This window comes from Nothobranchius furzeri, chromosome 1, assembly GCF_043380555.1.
Source record: "Nothobranchius furzeri strain GRZ-AD chromosome 1, NfurGRZ-RIMD1, whole genome shotgun sequence".
NCBI lineage: Eukaryota > Metazoa > Chordata > Actinopteri > Cyprinodontiformes > Nothobranchiidae > Nothobranchius > Nothobranchius furzeri.
Genome location: NC_091741.1, coordinates 91,963,016 through 91,987,373, shown reverse-complemented (window position 1 = coordinate 91,987,373; position 24,358 = coordinate 91,963,016). Strand labels below are relative to the sequence as shown.

General features: G+C 42.4%; 2 protein-coding genes across 5 annotated transcripts in view; both read right to left on the bottom strand.

The window, feature by feature from the left end:
• LOC107376580 (A-type potassium channel modulatory protein KCNIP1) overlaps positions 1–16,899 on the bottom strand; it is a 91,021-nt gene extending 74,122 nt beyond the window's left edge. Inside the window, exon 1 of the mRNA XM_015945744.3 lies at positions 16,683–16,899. Coding sequence (XP_015801230.1) covers positions 16,683–16,770 — 88 coding nt within the window. The 5' untranslated portion in view covers positions 16,771–16,899. The remainder of the gene's footprint in view (positions 1–16,682) is intronic.
• A 5,988-nt stretch (positions 16,900–22,887) lies between these two features.
• jakmip1 (janus kinase and microtubule interacting protein 1) overlaps positions 22,888–24,358 on the bottom strand; it is a 39,438-nt gene continuing 37,967 nt past the window's right edge. For all 4 annotated transcript variants that reach the window (XM_015945757.3, XM_015945783.3, XM_015945774.3 and 1 more), the window contains one exon: positions 22,888–23,764. Coding sequence is in view for 1 of the 4 variants with exons in the window: in XM_015945783.3 (XP_015801269.3) it covers positions 23,738–23,764 (27 nt within the window). In the remaining 3 variants the exon portion in view is untranslated. The remainder of the gene's footprint in view (positions 23,765–24,358) is intronic.

The following is a 24,358-nucleotide window of genomic DNA, read 5'->3' as shown; positions in this document are numbered from 1 at the left end:
CTCGGTCTGCCTAAACACATCCAACAAAAATGTGACGTGGACTGGCACTGCGTAGCAGCGGGCCGCCATCTTGGATGGGTTCCCATTCACTTCCAGTGCATTTTTTTTTCTTCCCCAAGTCCTGTCTAGCTGTAAAGTAATCAGAATTGATGTCAGAGTGCCAAAGATAAGCCTTACAGGTTTCCTCTCACAAGTGGAGCATTATAGATTCATTTGTAATGTTTCACCTGATACAAAAACTTTATCAGAAATATTTTTGGTTGTTTTAAGCCCAATGAACACGGAGAAAGAAATGAAAGAGAAAGGGGGAGAGGAAAGAAAGAGGTGGAGGGAAAAAAGTTCACAAAAACTATAAAGAATGTACAAGAATCCGCGTCTAGACCTGCAGAAAGAGAGAGTAAACGGGACACACAAAAATACTACAGCACCAAAATATCACTGCGCCAACTGCATGAAGATATTAATATTAACTATTTTGCTGAAAAGCTCACAGTAATAATTCATAGTGCATTTAGTGCCAACCGCAGCCTTAGGTTATGTGACAAATATGTTGAAGTCCATACTTGTGAGAGCACCATGTGAGCACATGTGTGCGTATACGCATTTGTGTGAGGTTTCTCTATAGGACTGTTCAATAGTGAGTGTGAGGGGCCACAGACCTGTCCCCAAAGACCCGCAGAGGACGAAGGAGTTCCAAGCCTCAGAGATCAAAAGGTCTCCCCCGGAGAGTTGAGAACCCAGGGAAACTGCAGCCAGAAAAACCCCAACTCCCCTCCCAAGAGGCTCAGAGGATCACACCGGTGGAGCCAACCAGCAGTCATGCCAGAAGCTCAGGAGATAAAAACGACAAGCCCCCAGGCCCGCCCGCAGCCGCCCTCCCCAGGGCAGGCTGAGCTCAAAACTCAGCGGCCCATGATCCAAGGGCACCCAACTCCGGCGAACACCCAACAGAGCCCAGGGATCTGGACCCCATCAAGCAGCCATCGGAAGCGAGCCAGTAAATGCCAAATACTTCCAGCCCCAGACATGAAAGCTGTGAATATGCAGGTAGACTGAGGCACCACCCACTAGCAGGAGACGTGGCAGGGGCAGGGTAGGCGAAGATGTGTAGCACCACAAGATGTCCCCAGAGAGGGGAGGAGTCCAAGACCCCACCTGATAGACACAGTCACAGAGAAACAGTCCCTTCCTCGTGCTCTCACATAAACACATATAACCTAAAGACACACAAGAATCTATGTCATACACCCACTAATGCTCCCCATACACACCCCAGTCACTCTGGTCCCGGAACTGCCGTGCAGAGTGCACAGCCATTCCTGGACTCCAAAGCTGGTCCTGTTCTTATTGGGGTAATGATGAGCAGGCATCCCCGCCCCATGCAGAGCTAAGCGATCCACCACCCCAGACCACAACCAGACGGCCAGCTCCCACTCCTAGCCTCCAGCCCCAGGCAGCAAAGTGAGCACAGAGGTGTGAGAAGGCCCCTAGTGTCCCTCCGCCTGCTCCATGTTGTTAAGTGTATTCTGTGGTTGGGAGGGGAGGTAGCGCAGGCATCATCTGGCCTACACCAGCTCATACCTGAAAACAACCCCCCAGAACCCTCTGATTGAACAGATCCCCCTTCGAGGTGCCATTGAGCGTGCTCACCCCCAATGCCCTAAGTGTGCATTTGCGTAGAATGTTGTTGGTGAAAGTGTTTAATGTGCAAATTAAAATTGGGATGCAGGCCGCCACGGGACTGCAGAGATGGGAACCATACCCGCACCCCCTGAACTTGCATTTATTTCTACTGAAGAACGTGTTTATTCAACTAAAAACACATTTTATTATGCTTTTTCACAAAATCAGACATATGGTATGGCATGATATTAACAATATAATTCAATAACATAAATAAAGATATACAATCCTAACACACTAGAAAAGTCAATAGTAATTCCACGTGATCTGTTTTCAATAGTGCGCTGGTTGTTGCAACTGTAGGCTGCACAAAAACAGTTACATTCAATTCTTGAAATAGTTTATATTTTGTGTTGAAAACCCAAAAACTGCTTTGACTTTTTACTAAACGGGATTATTCGAGTTGTGTTACACAGCTGCTACAGTAACTGCTGTGAAACAGGGTTCATCACATTATCTGGGCTGCTGTGAATCATTCTGAGCACCAGCAAGCCTCCTTTTCATCATTTATTAACCATTACCTTTTACAGGATCGAGATGGCAGCCCAGGGGAATAAATGAAGGCGGGGGAAATGGTTTTGGCTGTCAAGTTAAAAGACAGAAAGCATTTTACTGCAGAGACAGGAGTTCTGTTGACAAGCACAGAAGGTGGCAAACGAACATTGAATAATAAATTGACTGGTTAGTTGCTGTCTGGTCGTATTAGATGAAGGGTAGATGGAATATGTCATAGCGATAACCACGCAGTGATGAGAGGTGATGGCAGAAAAACAGAAAGATAGAGCAGGAAAATAAAATTAGACAAGATGGCAAGAACTGCAAGAAATGAGCAGAAGAGAGCTGAACAGGAGAGATGGATGGAGAGAATGAGAGAAGAAAGGTGGGAGGGGAAAGAGACTCGGAGGGGAAAAAGTGAGAAGGAAGAAAGGACAGATGGAGAGAAAACTGCCTGATCTCAAACAGATATCTGAGTCATCTGACAAAACAGATTGTTTTATTGTAGAACGGAGCAACCACTACAATCCTGTCAGACAAGGCAGTGAGGTGCAATACCTCATAGATCAGCCCATGACTGCAGGTCAGTCCTCCTCTGAACCAAGTATCTGCTTCAGCACCGGACTACAAACCAGACAAGCAACACCACCAGAATACGATCAATGTGCAGCGAGTCAGCAAGCCCGGCCAAAAGTCCATCTGTTGTTGTACGTTTATGAAATCATCATCTATCAAAGCCTCATTTCCCTCAAACTACAGAAAAACACATGATGTCTATCAAAGAGCTGTGTTTGTTCAGGCTCTAGGACAGCCGTCTCTTTGTTAAACAGATTGAATCAACTCACCCATGTTGCTCGGGGACACTATTTTTATTTTTCATAAACAAAATAACATGAATTTGTTTACCTCAAATAAATCAGATCTTATTACCTAATGTTTGGCAATATTTCATCCAATTAATCAGTTGGTTTTTGTCAGTTAATTGGACAAAATCTGAAAGTGGTCGCTGATTTGTGAGAGCAATTACAGATGGAGACTGCTCTTGTGGGAGATGGAAGAAAACAAACACGGTTCAAAAAGGAGCTCATACTGGGTCTGCCAGGTAGGAAGAAATACCAATTAGGCTTGGGCGGTATTACAGTATTACCGTATTACCGTGTTACTTTATACAGTAAGTGTTAAATAGCAACGTGTCAGTTCCAATACATCATAAAAAAACTGCACGTAGGAGACAAGGATCAAAAAATTTAAATAACAATTAAATTAAAGTCATTTAATGTATAAGACAAAAGTGTGGTTGAAGTTTCTGTTTTACTTAAATAGTTTCAAATGTTTTCTCCAACTTATAGAGATGTTCCATAAAGTTTATGAATGTGATGTCATCACGTGACATCGCGGAGATGGCATGTCAAAAGAAAAATGGCAGCTCGTGCACCAGCTGACTTGGTGTCTAAAAACAACTTCTGGCGTTTGGGAGTATTTTGGGTTGGAAGCAAACTTAAAAGGAGAGCTGGTAAAAACTGATGAGGTAATTTGAGCAAACAAAAGATGACCGCGAAAGACGCACGCCCCGTCGGCACAGCAGAGAAGCAAGCCGTAGCTGAAATAACAGCCTCCAGTCTGGAGCCTGTTATTAAAGAGATAATAATGCACTTTTTTGGTGGATAAGCAGCTAGCCTTCTCCAGATGTTGGTGCCACAAGCTCATCAAAACGGGTTTTCATAAGTCAGTCCACAACGCTCTAGGTTGAAGCCGGTGTTATGCCAATATGAGTTCCCCGTCGGGATCCGTTTCGTTTCCACCAGTGATGGGAATAACGCCATTTAAAATAACGGCGTTACTAACGGCGTTCTTTTTTAGGTAACGGAATAATCTAATTAATTACTTTTCCCACTGTTGCAACGCCGTTACCGTTACTAGGGACGGAAGGTCGTGCGTTACTATGTGCTTGTCGAACGTTGAGCAACAGTGTGAGGCTTTCTGACCGCCACACTTCAGCTGCAGCCAGGGAGAGAGAGGTGTCGGTAACACACTTACAAACACGATGATGATTGGCCGGGTGGGCGGAGACCCTCACGGTCTCAGTCACCGCATGCTGTAGACCCAACAGAGCAGTGATGGGAATAACGTCGTTTAAAATAACCACGTTACTAAAAAAATATTTCTTTCTGTAACGAGCAAACTAATTAATTACAGTCTTCTTTTATCAAAACATTGTTACTGATAAGGAAATGCGTGCATTAAGCAGTGCGGTGTGTTGAAGCTGTCATCAGCTGATCAGGAGCTAAAGAGGTAGATGTTTTCATTCAAGCGCATCACGGCCGTGAAGAACGAGGAAGACGTGATGAATATCTACGGCTGCAGGTGTGGATCTGCAGCTGTGCCCATCTTAGCGTGACAGCGGGACGTCCCGAAGGTCCGCTCACCTGTTCACCGCTCAGACGTCACAATCTTCTACCTTCCTAGATCATCCAGCTGTAGACTGTTTCTGTTTAGTTCCGCTGTAACACTGATGCATCAGTCTCAGACGTCATGGAGCTCAGGTGTTATTAGAACTACCTGTGTGTGTTTACTACCCAGCTTCGGCTCTTCTGTTGTTGGGTCTGACCCAAGTTAGTACATTTAAGACCTCCATCAGATTTGTGCCTCTTCTAGTGTCATTTTAAAGGATTTTATTTATTTATTCAACCATTACAAGATTACCAGCAACAGAAATGCTACTAAAAACACACAATTATGTGAAGCTGGAAAAATTAAAATGCTGTGCAAAATTACATTCATTTCTGTAATTTAACTAGACTGAGAGACCATGTAAAGGCTCGGGACCCTTTACAGGTGTTTCTATTTGCAATTTGCTGATTCCTCAGCGGGAGCAGCGCGTGTGGCGCTCAGCCAACTGTATCCACATTTGGGTGGGAGGTCACGGGAAAAGGCAGAGCACATTGAGTTCCTGCATTTTGATGGCCTCGCTAGGCAGAGACCACAATCTGAAGGTGGGGGTTGGTTGGGTTTTCACAGCATCTGTCTGCATTCCTTCCATCGTGGGGGTTGTTGCACGCAACTCCAAGGCTGCTATGGCATCAGATTGGATAACAAGACTTTGTTTGGGTCAGGCAGAGATAATTTTCCTCTCTGCCTTAAAGTCTGTATTGATCATTCAAGTCCTCCCGTGAAGCCAATTCAGGTATTAAACATCTCTACACCGTCCAGTGACCCTCTCCGAGATGACATCCATTTTGCGCACTAATACCGGCAACACAGCAAGAACATTGTCCAGCTTACGGTTCACCTCGAGTAACGTCCCAGTCAGTGAGGCATCCCCCCGGGCGGTGCTTGCCATGGGTGCGGGTCGCACTCCAATCGCTCCCAACTTCCCAAATTTACAGAAAACCAGATATCCTCCCACTCCAAACAGAAGAAATCCAGTGATCATAAGGCCAAATATCCACATATCTTCGACGTCCTCAATGGACAGCTGAGAGAGACAAATGATCCTCCAGACCTTCCAGGAATCGAGCGCATATCCCGCTGCATGTGTCCCTTGAGGGCAAGTGGGAGCCCCCTCCTCCGTTCTCATCGTGGAAAAGATCTTATCAATCGCGTTGAATGACCAATTAATTAAATCCATTTCTAAAAAATAGGGCATCCCAGAAGAAATGCTGAGAAGTGCTCTGTAGGCAGACAGGACAAAGAGCCTTGGGAAAAAAGATGAGGGAGCAAAAAGGGAAGCGTCTGTACTCTGCGAGTGCCAGAAGCATTCTTTAATGAAAAAAGTAACTAAGTCGTTTTTTGTAATTAATTACTTTTATAATCTTATAACTCAGTTAGTAACTGAGTTACTTTTTTGACAAAGTAATTAGTAACTATAACTGATTACTTTTTAAATGTAACTTTCCCAGCACTGGTTTCCACCATCGACATAAATATACCGGGTGGAAGAATGGAACACAGAAGTGTCCCTCCAAGCGCTCCATCATGTTTCAACTGTTGTGAACCTAAATTAGGCTCTGCCAATTAATGTAGCGTTATGGTTTATGCTCTTTTATGAAAGAGGAACCATTCTACACATTAATTTGTGATATTAATTTTATTAAATTAATAACAAAATTGTATCGTTTTAAGAAGACTCAAAGGTTGTTTTCATCGATAAACTGACGATAATATCCGTGTGTCTGTGTTTCAGTTCAATGAAGAAACAAGTTTGACAATTAAAAGTTTTAATTCTTCAAATTAAACTAATGATTTTGAAATTGACAAACAGGAAATAACAATCAACATTGGCAACTTTGTGGGACAATCTTTAACAGTTGATATGCTGTTCTTGCTCAAATAGACCTTGTGGTGAATGTATGAAGCTTGAACATGAGGTGAGATGAATGCGTGTGTGTGTCAGATTTTGCTTCAGGAAGAAACAGGTGTCTGAGTGAAGTGATGGTTTGGATAAACTTAGGTCTTATTGAAAAACTGCATCAAACGCTAACTACCGTGTTCTGCCTCACCGAATTTGTGGACCCTCTTTTAGATCCGGGCCGCCGGAGGATGGTGATGTTCATCCAGGTGACACCAGCGGCTGGCAGAGGAGACGGAGGTGTCCTGCGAGCCCGGTCCAGAGATGCCCGCGGTACACGTTGATGGAAAAACGTTTGCAGATGCGTTTTGTTAAGTTTAGGTCACTCAGAAATCAAAAGACTCGGTATGAGTCTGCGTTAGAAGTTGCGATTCAGCGATTCTGTCGGGCTGACAGGAACAGCGGGGGGGGGGGGGGGGGGAAATGAGCCAATCAGCTCTGTCCCCCCTTTGGTTTCTTCAGGTCCTCTCTCTTTCGTTGTCCAACACGAACTGAATCCTAAGACTGAAACTTACCAAAAGCCTTTCTCTTCTCAAAGCAAAACGTGTACGTCAGCAAATGTGTTTTGGAGTTTACTGTGAGAATCTGTGTGTGGGTGTGTTTGAGTGTGTGTGTGTGTGCGTGAAGGTCGTTAACAAACATCCTCAAACATTATTTAATTAAGTATAGATTCATTAATCCATTATAATTACCCAAAGCATAATAATCATTCATTTGATTAAAACACATTTATAATGAGCAAAATGAGAATGATTAATCTTTATCATTAAAATAGAGAAAAGGAAGTCTACGACTTGTTATGACTACATTTCCTGGGAACAACATCTTCTGGTACTGCAGGTGTTCAGATGTTATGGTTTCCAGCAGACTCTTGCAGACTTCATGTCTGCAAAGGTCTCAATCTGTGGGTGAACGTTCTCAGCGACCCAGCTCTTTGACCCAGCCGAGTCAAATGACCTTTGGTACAGAAAACCCATATTTCCTCACGTTACACAACCCATTTTTATGTTAAATGCACTGGGTTTTACTCATCGACATATGCCCTATTAATTATTTTACCGTATTTTACATCTAAATTTCATGGTTAAACAGTACATGCTACAAGTTAAAATGATAGTTAGCTAGCTACTTTGATAAACTCAGCTAGTAAAAAGGCAGCAGTGACCTAAAATACATAAATATAATTTAACTTACCAAAAAAAATGAAGTGGAGACTCCTTGGACGCTCTATTAGTGCATTTAATACCACAGCAAGTCATTTTGTCCAACAATTGCACAAATAATATCCAAAAAAGAATACACAAGCACAGAGACTTAAAATCCTGAAACAGTTTCCAGGCGAGATCGAGGCTCTACTGAGGCCTTTCCACGGAGCTAGCTCTGTGGTCACGTGGGTCTGATGCTCATTAATTATACAGAATTTTAGGCTTTTAATACACTTAAACAGAAGAGTGAGAAAAAATTCACCCCCCTCAGAGTTGTCATGAGTGTAAACTAGATAATTTAAACAAAAAACATGTTTTGGTACCAGGCTGTAAACATGTTTATTTCTGCTGTGAAATTGGTATTTTTAACATGGGAGTCAATGAGGATTTGCTCGCTTCTGACACCAGCCCCCAGCGGAGGAGGGTGGAACTGCAATTTTTGGTACTTCCGGGTTTGCTTCAATTTTGGAGACGCATTGTGGGGGCTTGGTTTCCACCCAGCAGCAAGTTGGAACCATCCACTCACAAAAACCCTCACCCTAACCCTCACCCTAACCATAATCACCCTGATGCCAAAATGTGTGTTTTGCATAATGATGAATTATGAAATTACTCTGTGTCGCATGATTTTTATGTTTGTTTTAGGGTAAGGGCTAGGGTAAGAGTTAGGATATACATTTTTTGCAAGTGGATGGTTCAAACTCACAGCTGGGTGGAAAAGAAACAGATCTCGACGGGGGAACTCATATCAACATAACACCGGAAAAGGTAAACATGCTGGTTTTCAGGCAAAAAATCTTTTTGTAAGCTGCAGTTTTTAAAAGTTGTTAATATTATGTATTGTGTTGTTGCGGTTTTAGTAATAGTGTTTGTTATTCACTTTCTGAATGGTGAAGGTCCAAACCAACAGTTTGGTAATTCCACTTGAAGCGTACGGCATAATTTTTAAATTTGTCCCAGTAATATCGTCCATCTCGGTGAAATGAGGTGGAAGCTAGACGGTATTAAAATTCGGATACAGTCCAAGCCTAATACCATCCATCCATCCATTATCTGAACCCGCTTGTCCATGCAGGGTCACGGGGGGGCTGGTGCCGATCTCCAGCAGTCAATGGGCAAACAGGTGATGTTCACCCTGGACAGGTTGACAGTCCATTGCAGGGCAACACAGAGACACACAGGACAACCAACCATGCACTCACACACTCACACCTAAGGACATTTTAGAGATCAATCAACCTGACAGTCATGTTCTTTGGAGGAAGCCAGAGTACCCGGAGCGTGCACAGGGAGAACATGCAAACTCCATTCTGCAAGGCAACAATGCTAACCACTGCACCACTGTGCAGCCCAGCCTAACAATGCTTACTAAATAAAGATTTCCAGTGCTGGAGGAGAGAGACTTGTTAGTGTTTCATCGTGGTCTGCTTTTCCAAAGTCGAGTTACTGTCTTCAGAGATCCGTAAGAGTTCCCTAACCAGAGAGGATGTATATCCCTCCTGAGGGTTCTGACTTTTCCCTAGGGTCTCCTTCCAGTGGGAAATGCGGGAAATATCTCCAAATACAGACCAGGAGGCGTACTAATCAGCTGAGTCCGTTTGATGAAGGGGAGCAGCAGCTCTTTGCTAATCTCTGAGGCTGATTCTATGGAGAAAACTCATTTCAGCTGCTTGAATCCAGGATCTCATGAATAGTTATTTGAATAGTCTATGCTCAGCTCCCTCCTAACCTCCACAAACTCAAGTAACTCCATCATTATAACGGAAAAGGCCTTCAGCCACCAGTCCATGTCTCATTACCTCCTACCATCACTTGGTTTCTGAGTTTCTTACCCCCCACCCCCTAAAGGAGTATTTCACCTTTTTCCAATAGAGAACAGTGGCCTTGGACTCAGATGAACTGACTCTCATTCGGGCCTCTTCCCACTCAGCTGAACCGCCTCAGTGCATGCTGAAGGTCAGAGGGTAAAGATGCCAACAGAACCACATCATCTGAAGAAAGCAGAGCTGAGACCCTGAGTTTCCCAGAGCGGACCCCCACCTACAGGATCACAGCCCAGCAGCCCTGGTTCAGTCCACTCCTCATTGGGAAAGAGCTCCACGAATCTAAAATCTCATCCACTTCTGGTGCCTGGACCAAATCAATCATAAGCCTTTGCCCGAGGGTGTCCTGCTACCAAGAACGTTCATAAACAACCTTTGTTATGAAGAAAAACCCCTGATTCAGATCCGCCAGGCTTTTCCTCACAAACACACTCCTGTAGGGAACTTGATCTGTGCCCTCATAAGCATTTAAGTCCTCTGGGAGATGTATGGAAGCACCAGAGAGCAAGAGATAATCCAAAATGAAATCTGATGCATTTTTACAAACAGCATACCCTCCGTCCAGCAGCTCAAAGCCACAGAGATGACTGGTAGGAACCCGACAGACGTTCAGCCAAGCGTTTCAAATTAGAAGCTGTTAAATGACTTCTGCAGAGGGGTTTTTACAGCAGAGGAACGATAACACATTATGAGACTTGGACATTTTCTGAGAGCACAGGCTGAGCTTTTACTGAGTCACACACGAATGAGATTTATAGCCTCATTACCCCATTTCACTTCAGATGAGGAGTATCTAGTTGTTTTGGCCTCAGTGTGCACCATTAAAAACAGGAGTGTGTTTTAGTGTTTCTGTGAGTTTCTCTCTGCAAGCCAAGGTCACGGTGTTTGATCTTTTTGTCTCAAAGCAAATCAGTCAGACAGATTCACCCCCGCCTGCTGCTCACACACCACATATCACCATGTGACCCACATCTTCTGAGCTTTGGTTAACTTGAGACAAAAACACCAAACTATTTATCCAGTTCTGCTTGTGTGAAAACTGGTTTAACATCTAATCACTCACAGACAGAATCATCTGCTGCTACCCCATCACAACCAGAGCTAACGGAGTTTGCATATTTGTAAACTGCAGTGTTTCACCCCAGTGGTTTGTGTAAACTGGATAGAGAAAGGTGGGTCCCCCTTGTTGTTTTTCCCATTTTCCTCCCAGGAGACGGACGTGATGGAAGTGCTAACTGCACACAGTTTTGTGACTGATTGCTTTGCTCGGTGGAAAATGGCACCTCATCTCCAATGAATCTTTTCCATATGAATTTTTACGCTCTGCATTTTGCATTAAGCATTTGCTGTTCCGCCCTCACACACACACACACCCCCCTGCGGAGCATTATGAGCGACAAGGCTGCATTCAGTATCCGCGCGTCAGAAACACACACTTCAAACCACATGAGCATAATCATGGCCGTGTGTGCACTCACACCAAATCATATCATCATGTTGACTAAACTTGTCTTCATTCTCTCTCTTCTCATTTGGTCAAGTTTCCTTTCTTCTCTTCTCTGAATACAAATCAGTAGTCGTACTCCCCCCACCCCCAGAATCAGATCAGGAGAGAGTTCAGAAGTGAATATCTGATGGGGAAATAAATTCACTGCATATTTCATTAAGCGCTGGATGGGAACGCTGCAAATATCACGGATGATGAAAGTGAACCCTGGAAAATCCACCTCTCAGTCTGTCATTCATCAACCATGGAGAGGATGAGCTCCTCCTCCGCGAGCGCTCCGAGACTCTGAATATTTAAAGCTTCATTTGGTTAAAACGACACTTGTGCTCTTATCTGCTCTGACAACGTGGGAACGTGTGGTTACAGTAGGACAGGGAAGACCAGGAAGAATCTGACGCCCTCTACTGTGCAGATCAGAAAGATCCAGAAATGTATGGAAATGTTGCTCACAGAACAGAAACCTGATATTTTGACTAATAATGTTGGCTTTTATAGACTTCATACTACAGCTGTTTGTAATGAAGGGGGTGGTTAGCACAGTTGAGATTTGGTTTTAGGATGTTTTCTATGAGATATATGAACCGAAAAGATCAGAGTTCCTTTTTTAGTGTTCAGGAAGAGAGTAAGCCTCAAACTGGACGGGATGCTTGTTCCTGTCTGGGTTTTAAAGACCGATAGAGGCCAAAAGGTGCCTTTAAACGTGCCCAGACTACTGCAGGGATGGCTGCATGAGAAGGATACGTGAAATGCAGCAGGATGGATTCAGCCAGAGGCTGCTCCGCGGTGTGTTTCCAGGGTTGACGGCAGGAGGCTGAGGAGGGGTTCAGGGCTAAGGCAGGAAATGTCAGACAGACACAGATGGTGTAAATCCAAAGCGATAAAAGGGATTTACTGTAATCATCCTGCTGCTTAGAGAAAAGATGGAACATGAAGAGATGTCATTCGGTTTTTCTTACAGATTATTAACAGAAGGTGTCAACAGCACAACTTTGTTGGGGGGAAAAAAATAGATTAAATCCTCCATTAGTAAAAAAGTTGTTTCACAAACTGTTGACAGAAAATCATCAGAATAATGAACTTAAAACAAATAGAATATGATGCAAAAGTTCTTTTTTATTCAACTTAAAGGGTAAAACTAATATATGAGACAGACTCTTTACAGTCCAGATATTTCTGCCTTTATTTGTTATAACTGTGGTGATCATGGCTCACAGCTGGTGAAAACCCCACATTCAGGATCTCAGACAATCAGAATATTATGAAAAGGTTCAATATTCTAGACACAGAGAGTCACACTCTCATCAGCTAATGAATCCAGAACACCTGCAAAGGGTTCCTGAGCCTTTAGATGGTCTCCCAGTGTGAGTGGGAAAACTGACATAAATGAAACTTTGTAACATTGTCTAATTTTTCAGGATTCACCTGTAAGTATTATTTGTTTATGTGTTAATAAACAAGTATACAGCTTAAAAAGAAAAATCTAGTTGAAATGCAAGAAAATAATATCTGTTAAAGGTACTTCAACAGAAGTCATTTATTTCTATTTTCTTGTAAATTTGGAGTTCTGAATAAAATCCTGTAAACATTTAAAACTAAATAATTTTATTCCAGCCTAAAATGAAATAAAAATTAAATGTTCCATACAGAAAAAAGTACAAAAATCTAGTTTTCTTCATGTTCTAAAACAATGTTCTGTTGAAAAAGAAAATAAATTGCATGGCATGTGTACTTTTTCCATTTGATTTGGAAGTTTTTCTGGGAAGGAAAAAGATGTATCTTATAATTGCAAATATTTTTATTTGCACAATGATTTTATTAAATGCTTAACACTTTATCTATATTTTAATCTGACACCATGCATTGTACATTTTGAGTTCACTATATATTTTCCTTTATTGTGAATAAGCAATTAGTGCCCTTTATAATGTCTAAAAATAAACTATTCAATCCCAACATTAAGTGTTGGGCTGTTTACTTTTGTAAAAACTATTAAACAGATGATTCTTAAGTCTGCTGCAGATTTATATAATTGAGAAACTTGTTCATTCAAAACCACTGATCATCACTAAGACCAGACAAAATGGGGTTAGGCTTAATTATGTGGTGTCAATTTTGTTGCTAAAGGTGTGTGTGTGTGTGTGTGTGTGTGTGTGTGTGTGTGTGTGTGTGTGTGTGTGTGTGTGTGTGTGTGTGTGTGTGTGTGTGTGTGTGTGTGTGTGTGTGTGTGTGTGTGTGTGTGTGTGTGTGTGTGTGTGTGTGTGTGTGTGTGTGTGTGTGTGTGTGTGTGTGTGTGTGTGTGTGTGTGTGTGTGTGTGTGTGTGTGTGTGTGTGTGTGTGTGTGTGTGTGTGTGTGTGTGTGTGTGTGTGTGTGTGTGTGTGTGTGTGTGTGTGTGTGTGTGTGTGTGTGTGTGTGTGTGTGTGTGTGTGTGTGTGTGTGTGTGTGTGTGTGTGTGTGTGTGTGTGTGTGTGTGTGTGTGTGTGTGTGTGTGTGTGTGTGTGTGTGTGTGTGTGTGTGTGTGTGTGTGTGTGTGTGTGTGTGTGTGTGTGTGTGTGTGTGTGTGTGTGTGTGTGTGTGTGTGTGTGTGTGTGTGTGTGTGTGTGTGTGTGTGTGTGTGTGTGTGTGTGTGTGTGTGTGTGTGTGTGTGTGTGTGTGTGTGTGTGTGTGTGTGTGTGTGTGTGTGTGTGTGTGTGTGTGTGTGTGTGTGTGTGTGTGTGTGTGTGTGTGTGTGTGTGTGTGTGTGTGTGTGTGTGTGTGTGTGTGTGTGTGTGTGTGTGTGTGTGTGTGTGTGTGTGTTAAAAATTCACCCTAGTGCTCATCTCCAATTAAAGTTATATTTTGTGAAGCCACCAGAGGTCAGTGTGGCTCTAATCACAGACTCCATGGAGAAAATTCTCTACAGGATTTCTTCACTGGATTTTTCTTTCAGACCTCTGAGTGCAGACATTATTTGTATTTTGCTTTGATACAAGTGGAAGAAAATGTTGCTACAGACAGAAGAGTAATAAAATTTATCTGCTCTCCAGAGTTTATTTCTGCAGCTGTTTTGGAACGTGCTGACTGTTTAAAGGTCATCTAAAAGGAAAATGTAACTCTAAAGAGTCAAAAACACAACCAATGCTCCGGGCAACGAGAACCAGTGAAACTACTTATCCTTCAATGTCAGCGGTGAATAAAGAAGGGATGAACATGACATGAGGAAAGGGGCTTGTTACCTGTTATCTGATCTGGGGTGTCCAATCCTGGTCCTGGAGGGCCACTGCCCAACAGGTTTTGTGGTTTCTGTGCTTCAACACACTGTTCAGTGGAGAATAACCTGTGCAGCAGCTTGTCAGGCTCTGCAGAAGCCTGCTAATCACCTGCTGATTGAAATCAGGTGTGTTGGGGCAGATTTAAAACCAAAACTTGCTGGATACTGGCTCTCCAGGACCAGGATTGGGCATCTCTGGACCAGATCATGTTGTGTTTCTGACAATAAACACATTCACAAAATATTCTGAATGCATTTTAAGTGCGTGTTTTCCAAAGAGAATGTGGAGACAGGAGTAGGCTCCAGTAGTAGGCTCCAGTAGTAGGCTCCAGTAGTAGGCTCCAGCCCCCTAAAGTGGACTGTTTGTGGAAGTTGGTGGTTCTTTACAGCATTAGAGGAAGAACATCTTCCCCTGAGAGCTCAATAAACACCAGAAGTTCACTAAAAAGTGTTTCAACTAGATTTCTAACAGTTCTTCACACGTCTGTCTCCTTCAAAATAGGGTTTCATCAGTTTTGTTTGAAAAAGAAATCTTAAATGACGAGTGCATATTAGACACCATCAGACACCACTCATCAGACACCACTTGGAAAACATAAAATCCTAATGAGGCCACTTTAGATTTTTTTCTGTTTACTCTAAATGGTTTCATAAACAGTTTAAAACTATCCGGTTTCTGGCGTTGTCTGAAAGTGATTACCCCCCCCCCCCCCCCCCTCCCCCCGAGCTCTCATTAAAGCATTGACCAAAAACGGATCCATCACAAACTAGCTCACTGAGCCAGAAAAGTAAAACTGAGAATAAAAAACATTTCAAACACGTCATTTGAAAAGATCTGACTACAAAACTAAAGAAACAAACTGCAATGTCTCTTTAATGTGTGTGTGTGTGTGTGTGTGTGTGTGTGTGTGTGTGTGTGTGTGTGTGTGTGTGTGTGTGTGTGTGTGTGCGCGCGCATGCGCTTGCATGTATCATTGATTTTATTCCTACTGCATAATCAGATGTTCTTTCTATTTTATATTTGAAACAGAACAGGCCTGTGTGTGTGTGTGTGTGTGTGTGTGTGCGCGCGTGTACGTGTACGTGTGTGAATCTGATGTTGAGCAGAGCCAAATCTGTTGCTCCTGCAGCTCATTTCCTTGAGCTGTGTGTGGGTGTTTTATTGTTAGTGTGTATTCATCCCTAGTGTATTTTCAGCCCTCATGTGCACGCATGTCCAGTAGCCACGCTTTTTAAAGCCTTTCTTTCATTTTTTATATATTTGAAATAAAGGAACTGCTCATTTATCTCAGCTGCTGCTCCTCTGATGATTCTTTTGTTACGTAACTAAAACCTGAGGAGTGGCTCCTTTGTGAGGTTATGAGTTCGTGAGACTTCGAGGGCAGTTCCATGCACTCTGAACCATCCAACAATGTGTGTGTATATGAGCGAGTGTGTGACTGTCTTTGTGCATGCACTGTATGTACACAGTGTGTGTGTCTCCTTTGATGTTTCCATCCCGCGAGACAAAATCTCAATTGGTTCAAAGAGCATTTTTCTGAGTGAGTGAGTGAGTGAGTGAGTGAGTGTGTGTGTGTTTCCTTGAACAGTTTCCATGGTTCACTAGTAAAATAGTTAAATCATTTGCCTTTAACACACACATACACACGCACACACACATACACACACACACACGCACACACACATACACACACACACACGCACACACACATACACACACACACACGCATGCAAGTTTGTTTTTCTATCCATATTAGAAATTTGTATTGACTTCCATTAATTTTAGTAACAGAAGATTAGTGAAAATAAGTTTTGGTCCTAAGTAAGATAGTTAAACAAGTACACACACACACACACACACACACACACACACACACACACACAATAACAATTACTGCATGGTGATATTAAAGCCCTCTTCCTCCTCTTGGCATTAACTATTTGCAGCTCTGTTTCCTCCCTACCATAGAGATGTGTTTTATTACTGACATTTATCACACAAGCACAGTCTCTCTCTCTCTCTCTCTCTCTCTCTCTCACACACACACACACACACACATACACACACACACTCACGCACACAACTCTGTCTCAAACATATTTTTCCTCTCTATTAGCTGCTTACTCCATTCATCTCCAGCCCTCCGGACTGCTGGGAGAGCAGAATGAGGTCGACTGGAGGAAAGTAAAGTAAAGGCTTTTACCAGCTGAAGACAAGGGATCAAGTTGACTGAACTCAAACTGCTGTTATTCACACACCAGTGATCATCTGCAACACTCTCACAACTATCCCATGTGCTTGCAGCTCCAACACTTTTCCTTTCACACTTGGAATAGCTAAACACTCTCATTCATACTCAGGAACTTCTTTACCTTTGATGAGAGTCCCAGTAACCAGTTTGTGAAGAGTCACGGCAAACTTGATGATTCCCTGTTTGCAGCGCTTAGCACACCCCGTCATCTTGACAGTGACTCGGCGCTCTGCAGGGGGAGCAGAGCCAGAACAGGGCTCAGAGGTCCGGGACAACACCACCAAACAGCTGGAACTTCTTCTGGTGCGGTTCCTGAGTCCTGTAAGACCGCAGGCAGGACAGCTCTTCTCACTGCATTTCCATCGGCTCTGCGAAGCTGAAGGGGAGAAAAAGATTCGCCTGCTGCTTTCCTCGTATTCCCTCCCCCACTCCTCTTTGCTTCAGGATTAAATGAGCAGAAAATGAAGAGTGAGGATGAGAGAAACAAAAAGGTGAGTTAAAGAAATTCTCTTTTTTCAAGGAAGACATTTACAGTGTGTCAGAGGTGCTGCACAATAAGTTTCCAATAAAAACGTCCTCTCCGTCTGCATTCAGCTGGTGTTAAAAAAGTAATGAAGCAATTCTGTGAACTCTTCCTGGTTTTAATTCTCCTCCTCCTTCTCCTCCTTGTTTCCTTGCTGCTTATCAAATTCAATCTCTTTCTTAGGAGAAGCAGTACTCCACGTTCAGCACCAGTGACAATGGACAGCTCCCACAATGCAGAGAAACCAGACTGGGTTTGTAGTCTCTTTGGACACACACACACACACACACACACACACACACGCACGCACACACACACACACACACGCACACACACACACACACACACACACGCACGCACGCATGCACACACACACACACACACACACGCACACACAAAGTGAGAACTCCTCTGTCAAACCTTATTACACTCAAAGTGTTTATTGGTTTGTAAATGGTCCTGTTCATTTTAAATTCCTAAACATTGAATGAAATGATTTTTCAGAATAATTTGCTCATTTAATCATTCAAATATAACTGCCTGAACAGTTTAAATTATTTAAATAAATTGCTAATCATAGAGTAAATAAAGGTGTCTCTTCTTATTTTTCAAACAAACTGAATCTTCCTTGTTTTGATTATTCATAAATACTCACTTACCACCATTATTAAGTGAATTACAGTAAAATAAGTTGAAGATGTCTTCAGAGTTTCAAATGTTTAATTTTCTAACTTACTGGATGCAAAGGTATAAAAGCCTTCCTCTGTTACAAGAATGGGAAACTTAAAAGGAGCAGCATGTAAGAATGTAGTAAATATTTTACCGGGAGAAAATCCCAAAAGAGTCTAATGATCCAGTCATTTTGGATGAACGGTTAATTCATACCCAGCTGGCTGCTGGGTTGTCAGTTTTTCTCCTTTCAAAACAAAGGAAGGAGGGGCATAACTACTGTTTACCATCAGTGAGTGTGGGGGTGCCGTGTCTCCTGCGAGCTAACACTGCAGCGCCAGCTATTTTAATTTGACAGCGGCCGACACAACGCTCTGGAGTTGTTTAAAGTGGTTGCAGTAACCAAATCTTACCACAGGATGAAATTTTTACTTCATTTCTACATTATGCACCTATAACACTGGAGGATTTATAAAATAGGATATTAATAATGAAAGTAGTATTATAATTAATTAATAGATATTTACCGCAAAAAGAAATCCTCCTCACTGTCTGCTTTTTGCAGATGATGTGGTCCTGTTGGCTTCATCAGAACGTGATCTCCGGCCCTCACTGGAGCTGTTTGCAGCTGAGTGTGAAGCCGCTGGGATGAGAATCAGCTTTAAATCCAAGAGTTGGACAGGGGTAGAATGCCTTCTCCAGGTTAGGGATGAGGTCCTGCCTCAAGTGAAGGAGTTTAAGCATCTCGAGGTCTTGTTCACGAGTGAGGGAACGATGGAGCGTGAGATCAATAGGCAGATTGGAGCTGCATCTGCGTTGTACCGGTCTGTCAGGGTGAAAAGAGAGCTGAACCTATGGTCACAAGCTATGAGTAGTGACCAAAAGTGACCGATTGCAGATACAAGCAGCCAAAATCAGTTTTCTTAGCAGGGTGCCTGGGCTCTCCTTTAGAGGAAGCTTGGGCATCCGGGAGGGGCTCGGATCTGCTGCTCCTCCAAATCGAGAGGAGCCAGTCAGGTGGTTCAGGCGTCTGATTATGACGACTCCTCCTAGACGCCTCCCTGGTGAGGTTTTGATTTTCTCATTTTTCTCCTCCATGTCCACCCAGGAGGAGCCCTAAAGGAAGACCCAGGACATGCTGGAGGGACTATGTCTCTCAGCTAGCCAGGGAATGCCTTGGGATTCCCCCGTAGGAGTTGGCCCAAGTGGATGGGGAGAGGTTAAGTCTGGGCCTCTCGGCTCAGGCTGCTGCCCCCAACACACGACCACAGATAATCTGGCAAAAATGAATGAATGGATGGACAGTTTCCACAGAAGGTGACGCCTCTAGATCAGAACTGCTTGAATTCATCCCATCATGTTTGTACAGCTTAGCTTTCTGGATTTTTACGTCTTCCTTGAACTTTTCTCTGAGCAGAGTTTGTGTGGCGGTGTCACATTAATACCAGTGTTGCTTTCCATCAGCTCATGTTATATCAATCTTTTCTTAAGCTCCTTTTTATTAAAGTTGTGCTTGTTAAACTTAAATAGAAAGTAGCTGTTTTAAAAATCTAGTCAGGTGTTCGGAAATTAATCATTATTCAGCTGAATTCCAACATCTTTAGTTTTCTTTCCTCGTTTCTGATCAAAAGTCCTTATTGCTTTTTCCAAGACCCTGCTTTGATTCCTTCACCCTTCCTCATCAATAGACCGCACGTCTAGTCTGCCAACGAATCCTTTTGACCTTCACCTGGACCCTGATCCACCCAGGCTTTACATCATATCATCAGAAACTGGAGCATAACTCGGGAGAGACAAAGTCTCAAACCGAGAAGGTAGGATGGAAAAAATGAGGAGCTCACAAGAGAGAAGAAAGGAGAAAGGAGGTGCAGAGAGATAATCTCATAAGGTTTTTCCAGGCTATTTTAGTCCTGAATCGTGTTTAGCTACTGGACCGATAGTTACAGTGAAAAATACTGAAAAGAAAAGCACAATAATGGCAAAGTTAAAGAGAAGAAATGAAGCAATGGATGAAAACAGACACCACAGGAGGGAGAGAGGGAGAGAGGCAAGCAGTGAAACAATAAACATGCAAATGGAAGGTATAAAAAAAGAGAGAAATACAGAGAACTGATGAAGGAGAAGTGAAATGAGATGGAGAATTTGCCAGGAGGAGGAGGGGGGAGTAGTTGTTCAGATATGGGACGTAAAACTCATTGTTCTGCTCCTTCTGAGGGTTATTACCCATCAAAACTGAAAGGCTTGGGGCAGACGGGAATCGATACAGTTCTGCAGGAGAATGATTGTTCTGGTTTGCACGTAGCGAAAAAAAGCTGAACAAACACGAAAGGGAAGAAAACGTGAAAGAAAATTAAAGAAGAGAAAAAGCAAGTCTTCATGCACCTTCTCTGCTTTAGGCGTGCAGATTACTGTGCAGGGACATTTGCATTAAACATGCTTGTCGATTACCGCCCCCATTGTTGGTGATTAATGAGATTAGGGTTGCCTTTGCTTGTAGATCCAAGGATGTAATAGCAGCTAATTGCTTGTCTCTCCCTAAATTATAAGTTGCTCTGTCTGATGTTTGTTTCAGTGTGGATTTGCTCCGAAGGGTGAAGCCCTTGTTTCTGCTGCTGTTAGAGAAGAAAAAGAACCAGATAGGATTTTTTTAGACTATTTGAAGACAATTGAAAGGAAACAAGAAGGGAGGAGAAAAGAAACAATAGTCTGAGAAGTGAAATGCAATAAAGCAGGAAACTTGGAAAAAATGGGAGGTCAAATATATAAACAACAGAGGGGAATTAAAATTCCTCAAAAGAACAAGAGAAAAACAGAGATAAACAAACACAAAAAAGAATTAAGCATGAGGAGAAAATAGAAGAGTGGTTGTTTTATGCAAATTAGGTTAAAAATGAAGAGCTAGAAGAGATAAAATGGAAAGCAAATGGATGCTGAAAGCAAAAGGGTAGAAAAATTAGAATAGAAGAAAACTAAGCAGGATGAAAAGAGAAGAGATTGCTTTGAATGCTGTCAGAATTGAATCAGAGGCAGGCAGCTGTGAGCTCTGATAGTTGTTTGTCTCTAAGACACTGAGATGGACTGATAGAGCCAGAACAACAGAAACCTCGTTAGCTCCCAACTATTTGGCTGTTTCCAACTGTTGTAGTACTCATGGGTGTGTTTGCATGAAGGGATATTATCAGTTTATGTTTCAGCAACAGGAAAGGGCCACTTATAGAGCTATAGGGCTGAGCAGCTGAATGGCCTGCAGGTTAAGACCTCTGAACCACCACCCAAAGTGCCAGCAGCAGTGATGGAGCGAGTGTCTCCTCTGGGCGGAATTATAACCTCACAACACACTATCCTTCTTCTTTGTCTCATTTCAATGCATTCACACACACACACACACACACCTGTACACCTAAGATATCACCTGAATGCTTAGTAAGAGGAAACAAAGGTTTATTTATTGACGCCAGTCTGGCAAGTCATTTATACACTCACTTTTATCTCCTGCTTTCCCTCCTTCACACTCCATCACTGTCTGCCCCCACCACCACCGCCAACACACACACACACACATACACACACACACATACTTGGTCGGCATGACAAGAGCCAGAATTAAGCAGGCATCACTTAACAAAGTGACCTTTTATTATAGATAAACAAGACGTTAGCATATACATCAATGCTTTGAGTGGGCATCTTGTGTTTGGGTGTGTGTGCGTGTTTGTACACAAGTGCGTGCATGCATGTGTGTTAATAATGAAGGTTAGTCTCCCTGCAGAAAGCTTGAGGATTCCTGTGGATCTGCTTCAGCTTTTGCTGTTCATTCAGGGACAGGAAGGCTGTTTAATGACACATTTGGTGCTCTACAGGCGTTTGTGTGTTTATTTTACCCACAGAGTACAGCAGCAAGTACTAGTCCCAATGATGTGTAAAAAAAAATCCTCCAGGGACGTGGATGAAGGCAGCTTTGAGTTTCAGTTTACTTATTCTTCACTAAAGTGGGATTAATCTTTTGGTTCAAAGTTGACAAAAAATAGAAGAAATGGGGAGGTTTAGGTTAAATACCCGGACATTTCTGATATTCAGGAATACTTGGAAATTGTGCCGATGCTTTATTTTGCAATCTACCGGTAAATGTTTATTGTTTTATAGTTTAACAATAAGACAAAAACATATTTTAGATGGAAGCGCGTCCTTTAGTCCTTAAAAGAACTGAGATTTGTTCTAATTTTCGCAATCAGTTTAGAACCAGAATAAAGCTGAACCTTTTTATAATTAAACAAATAACTATTTGACTTGTTTCCTTGGGGTTTGTTTCACAACGGCCTTTACTTCTTTCTAAGTTTAAGTGGCACATGCTTGACAGATGATGTTGAAGGTGCTTTCTCCAGTTTTATGCAATGAGACAGAGCTCAATACCTGATTTTCTCTACAGGTGGCTCTCATCATCCTTTAGTTTGTTTTGCGGGTCGGTAACTCATCCATCAAGGTGTGGACGTGTAGTGAAGTCATGTTTACATGACCACTGAAATCCTTAGAAACACAAAAAAATAGATATTTTATGAATAGTTGATCGGCTACCTCCTGGACACACACACACACACACACACACACTCCTCCACCCGTGGGCCCCTTTTTCTGCTGAACACAAGCAATAACATTCTCAGAGGAGCTCTCAAAGCTGCAGAGCACAGCAGGTGATTAATAAGCTTGTTTTTGCTGCTTGGGCTTCTTACTTTTTGTTGTTGTGCCTCTTCTTTGTTTAGTTTTGTTTTCTGGTGAATGAAGAAACAATCACTGTGATGTTTTGAGCAGCTTGGCTGTGTCTTTGTATTCATATTTGCACCAGACTCCAATAAATCTCTGCTTAAAGCACCTGTCAGATAATTACTGAAAAGCTGCCTTCAACATCTGTGGACTTTCAGCTCTCAGGACCGCCCCTAGTGGTCATTAGCTGTTTTGTCACCGCGTAAATACCCAGTTGAACATTGACATTAGGTGATCAGTGGAATTTGTGCAGGAGCTCTTTAGATTATTGTTAGACTCTAAATCAGCCGTTTTAAATGTGTTTTAGTCATGTTTTATTTTCACTTAATTTAATGTTTAAGCACTTTTATTTTATACATAATCAATGAACAGACGATTAGCAGATTGATATTTAATATCAAATAAACATTTATTCTCTGTGCATACTAAAGGAATCAGTGGGAAATAACATTACTGTTATAAAAATACCTTTGCTGCACCATGATCACTCCACACACACACACACACACACACACACACACACACACACACACACACACAGCAAGTAGAAAAAGAATACAGTGTTGTATTTGTTAAATTAAAAAAGGAAAGAAAACTGAGTGCAAAGAAGATGACATCTATTAGCAGAACAAAGTGTCATTCATAAAAAAGAAAAATACGGTGAGGTAAAGGATGTTGGCATTTTCTTAGAACATTTTCTACAAAAAATATCAGCGATCATCTTGTTTAAATTTCTTCTTGTGTGCAAATTTCACAACTTAACCTTCCGTCTGCATGTCTAAATAAACATTATTGACCTGTGAGAAGAGAGGAACGTCTTTGGAGTAAAGAATCGTTTCCCATATTTGGCTTCATGTACAAAAATCAAGTACTATTGACCACTGAGTGTGAAGACTTGTTCACTTTGTGATGCTGTCCAGATGTGGTTAATGGCCAACGATGATCCTCAGTGTTTCACACAGTGTAAAGGAGGGCAAGCCACTCTGATCTTTCATCTCACTTATTCAAAAGGTCCTGCAGGTGAAAGCTCCTCCAACATGTCAAAAGGGTCTTTACAGGCAGAGAAACTTTGATTGTAGAGGCTGGACTCTCGCATCTTCAGATAAGGATGTTTAGGTTTAGGTCGCTGCGTCCGGAATAAAAACCATGAGAGACGATTTGTTCTGATTGGCTGGCCCGAGTGTCACATGATGCAGTGTGATTGTGTGTCCCAGCAGAGGAGAAGGTTAGGACGCATCCCCAGAGGGCTGCAGCTATAGATGGATGTGCACAGATGAGAGGACACACAGAAAATCAGAATGTCACTGTTTGGTGTCAAACTATCATGGGTTTGTTTTTGATCAAAGTAGTGTTTCATGAATTTTCTCATTTAATTTGACCAAAAAAATGCTGTTTAAAATGTGTTTGTTAATATGAGAAATTCTACTTTTAGAAGAAGAAACAAAAACAAAGCTCAACATGTTTAAGTAGCTGTTAATGGCTTTTCTGGTAACCACGGAAACCACACACCTGTGTCTCGTATTCCCTGACTGACTCTTTGGGGAATAATGAGTGATTTGAAAGTATTCCTCGGTCCCCGTGCAAAGAAACAAAAACCCCATGGAATTGTCCTCGACCACAAGTAGAAGAGGCCACACACATCAATTGTTATGCGTCCACGGTTATAACACCTGACAAGTGAAAAAGTCCCTTCAATTTCAGTTTGGAAAACACAACAAAGCTGAAATTTTATGGGAGTCTACTGAAGACTAAGCTAAGGCACTCTGACAGGATCTGAGAGGAAACTGTAGATTTGTATGAGTCAGATTGTGTGTGAAAGACTAAACTGCCAACATTCTGATGATTTA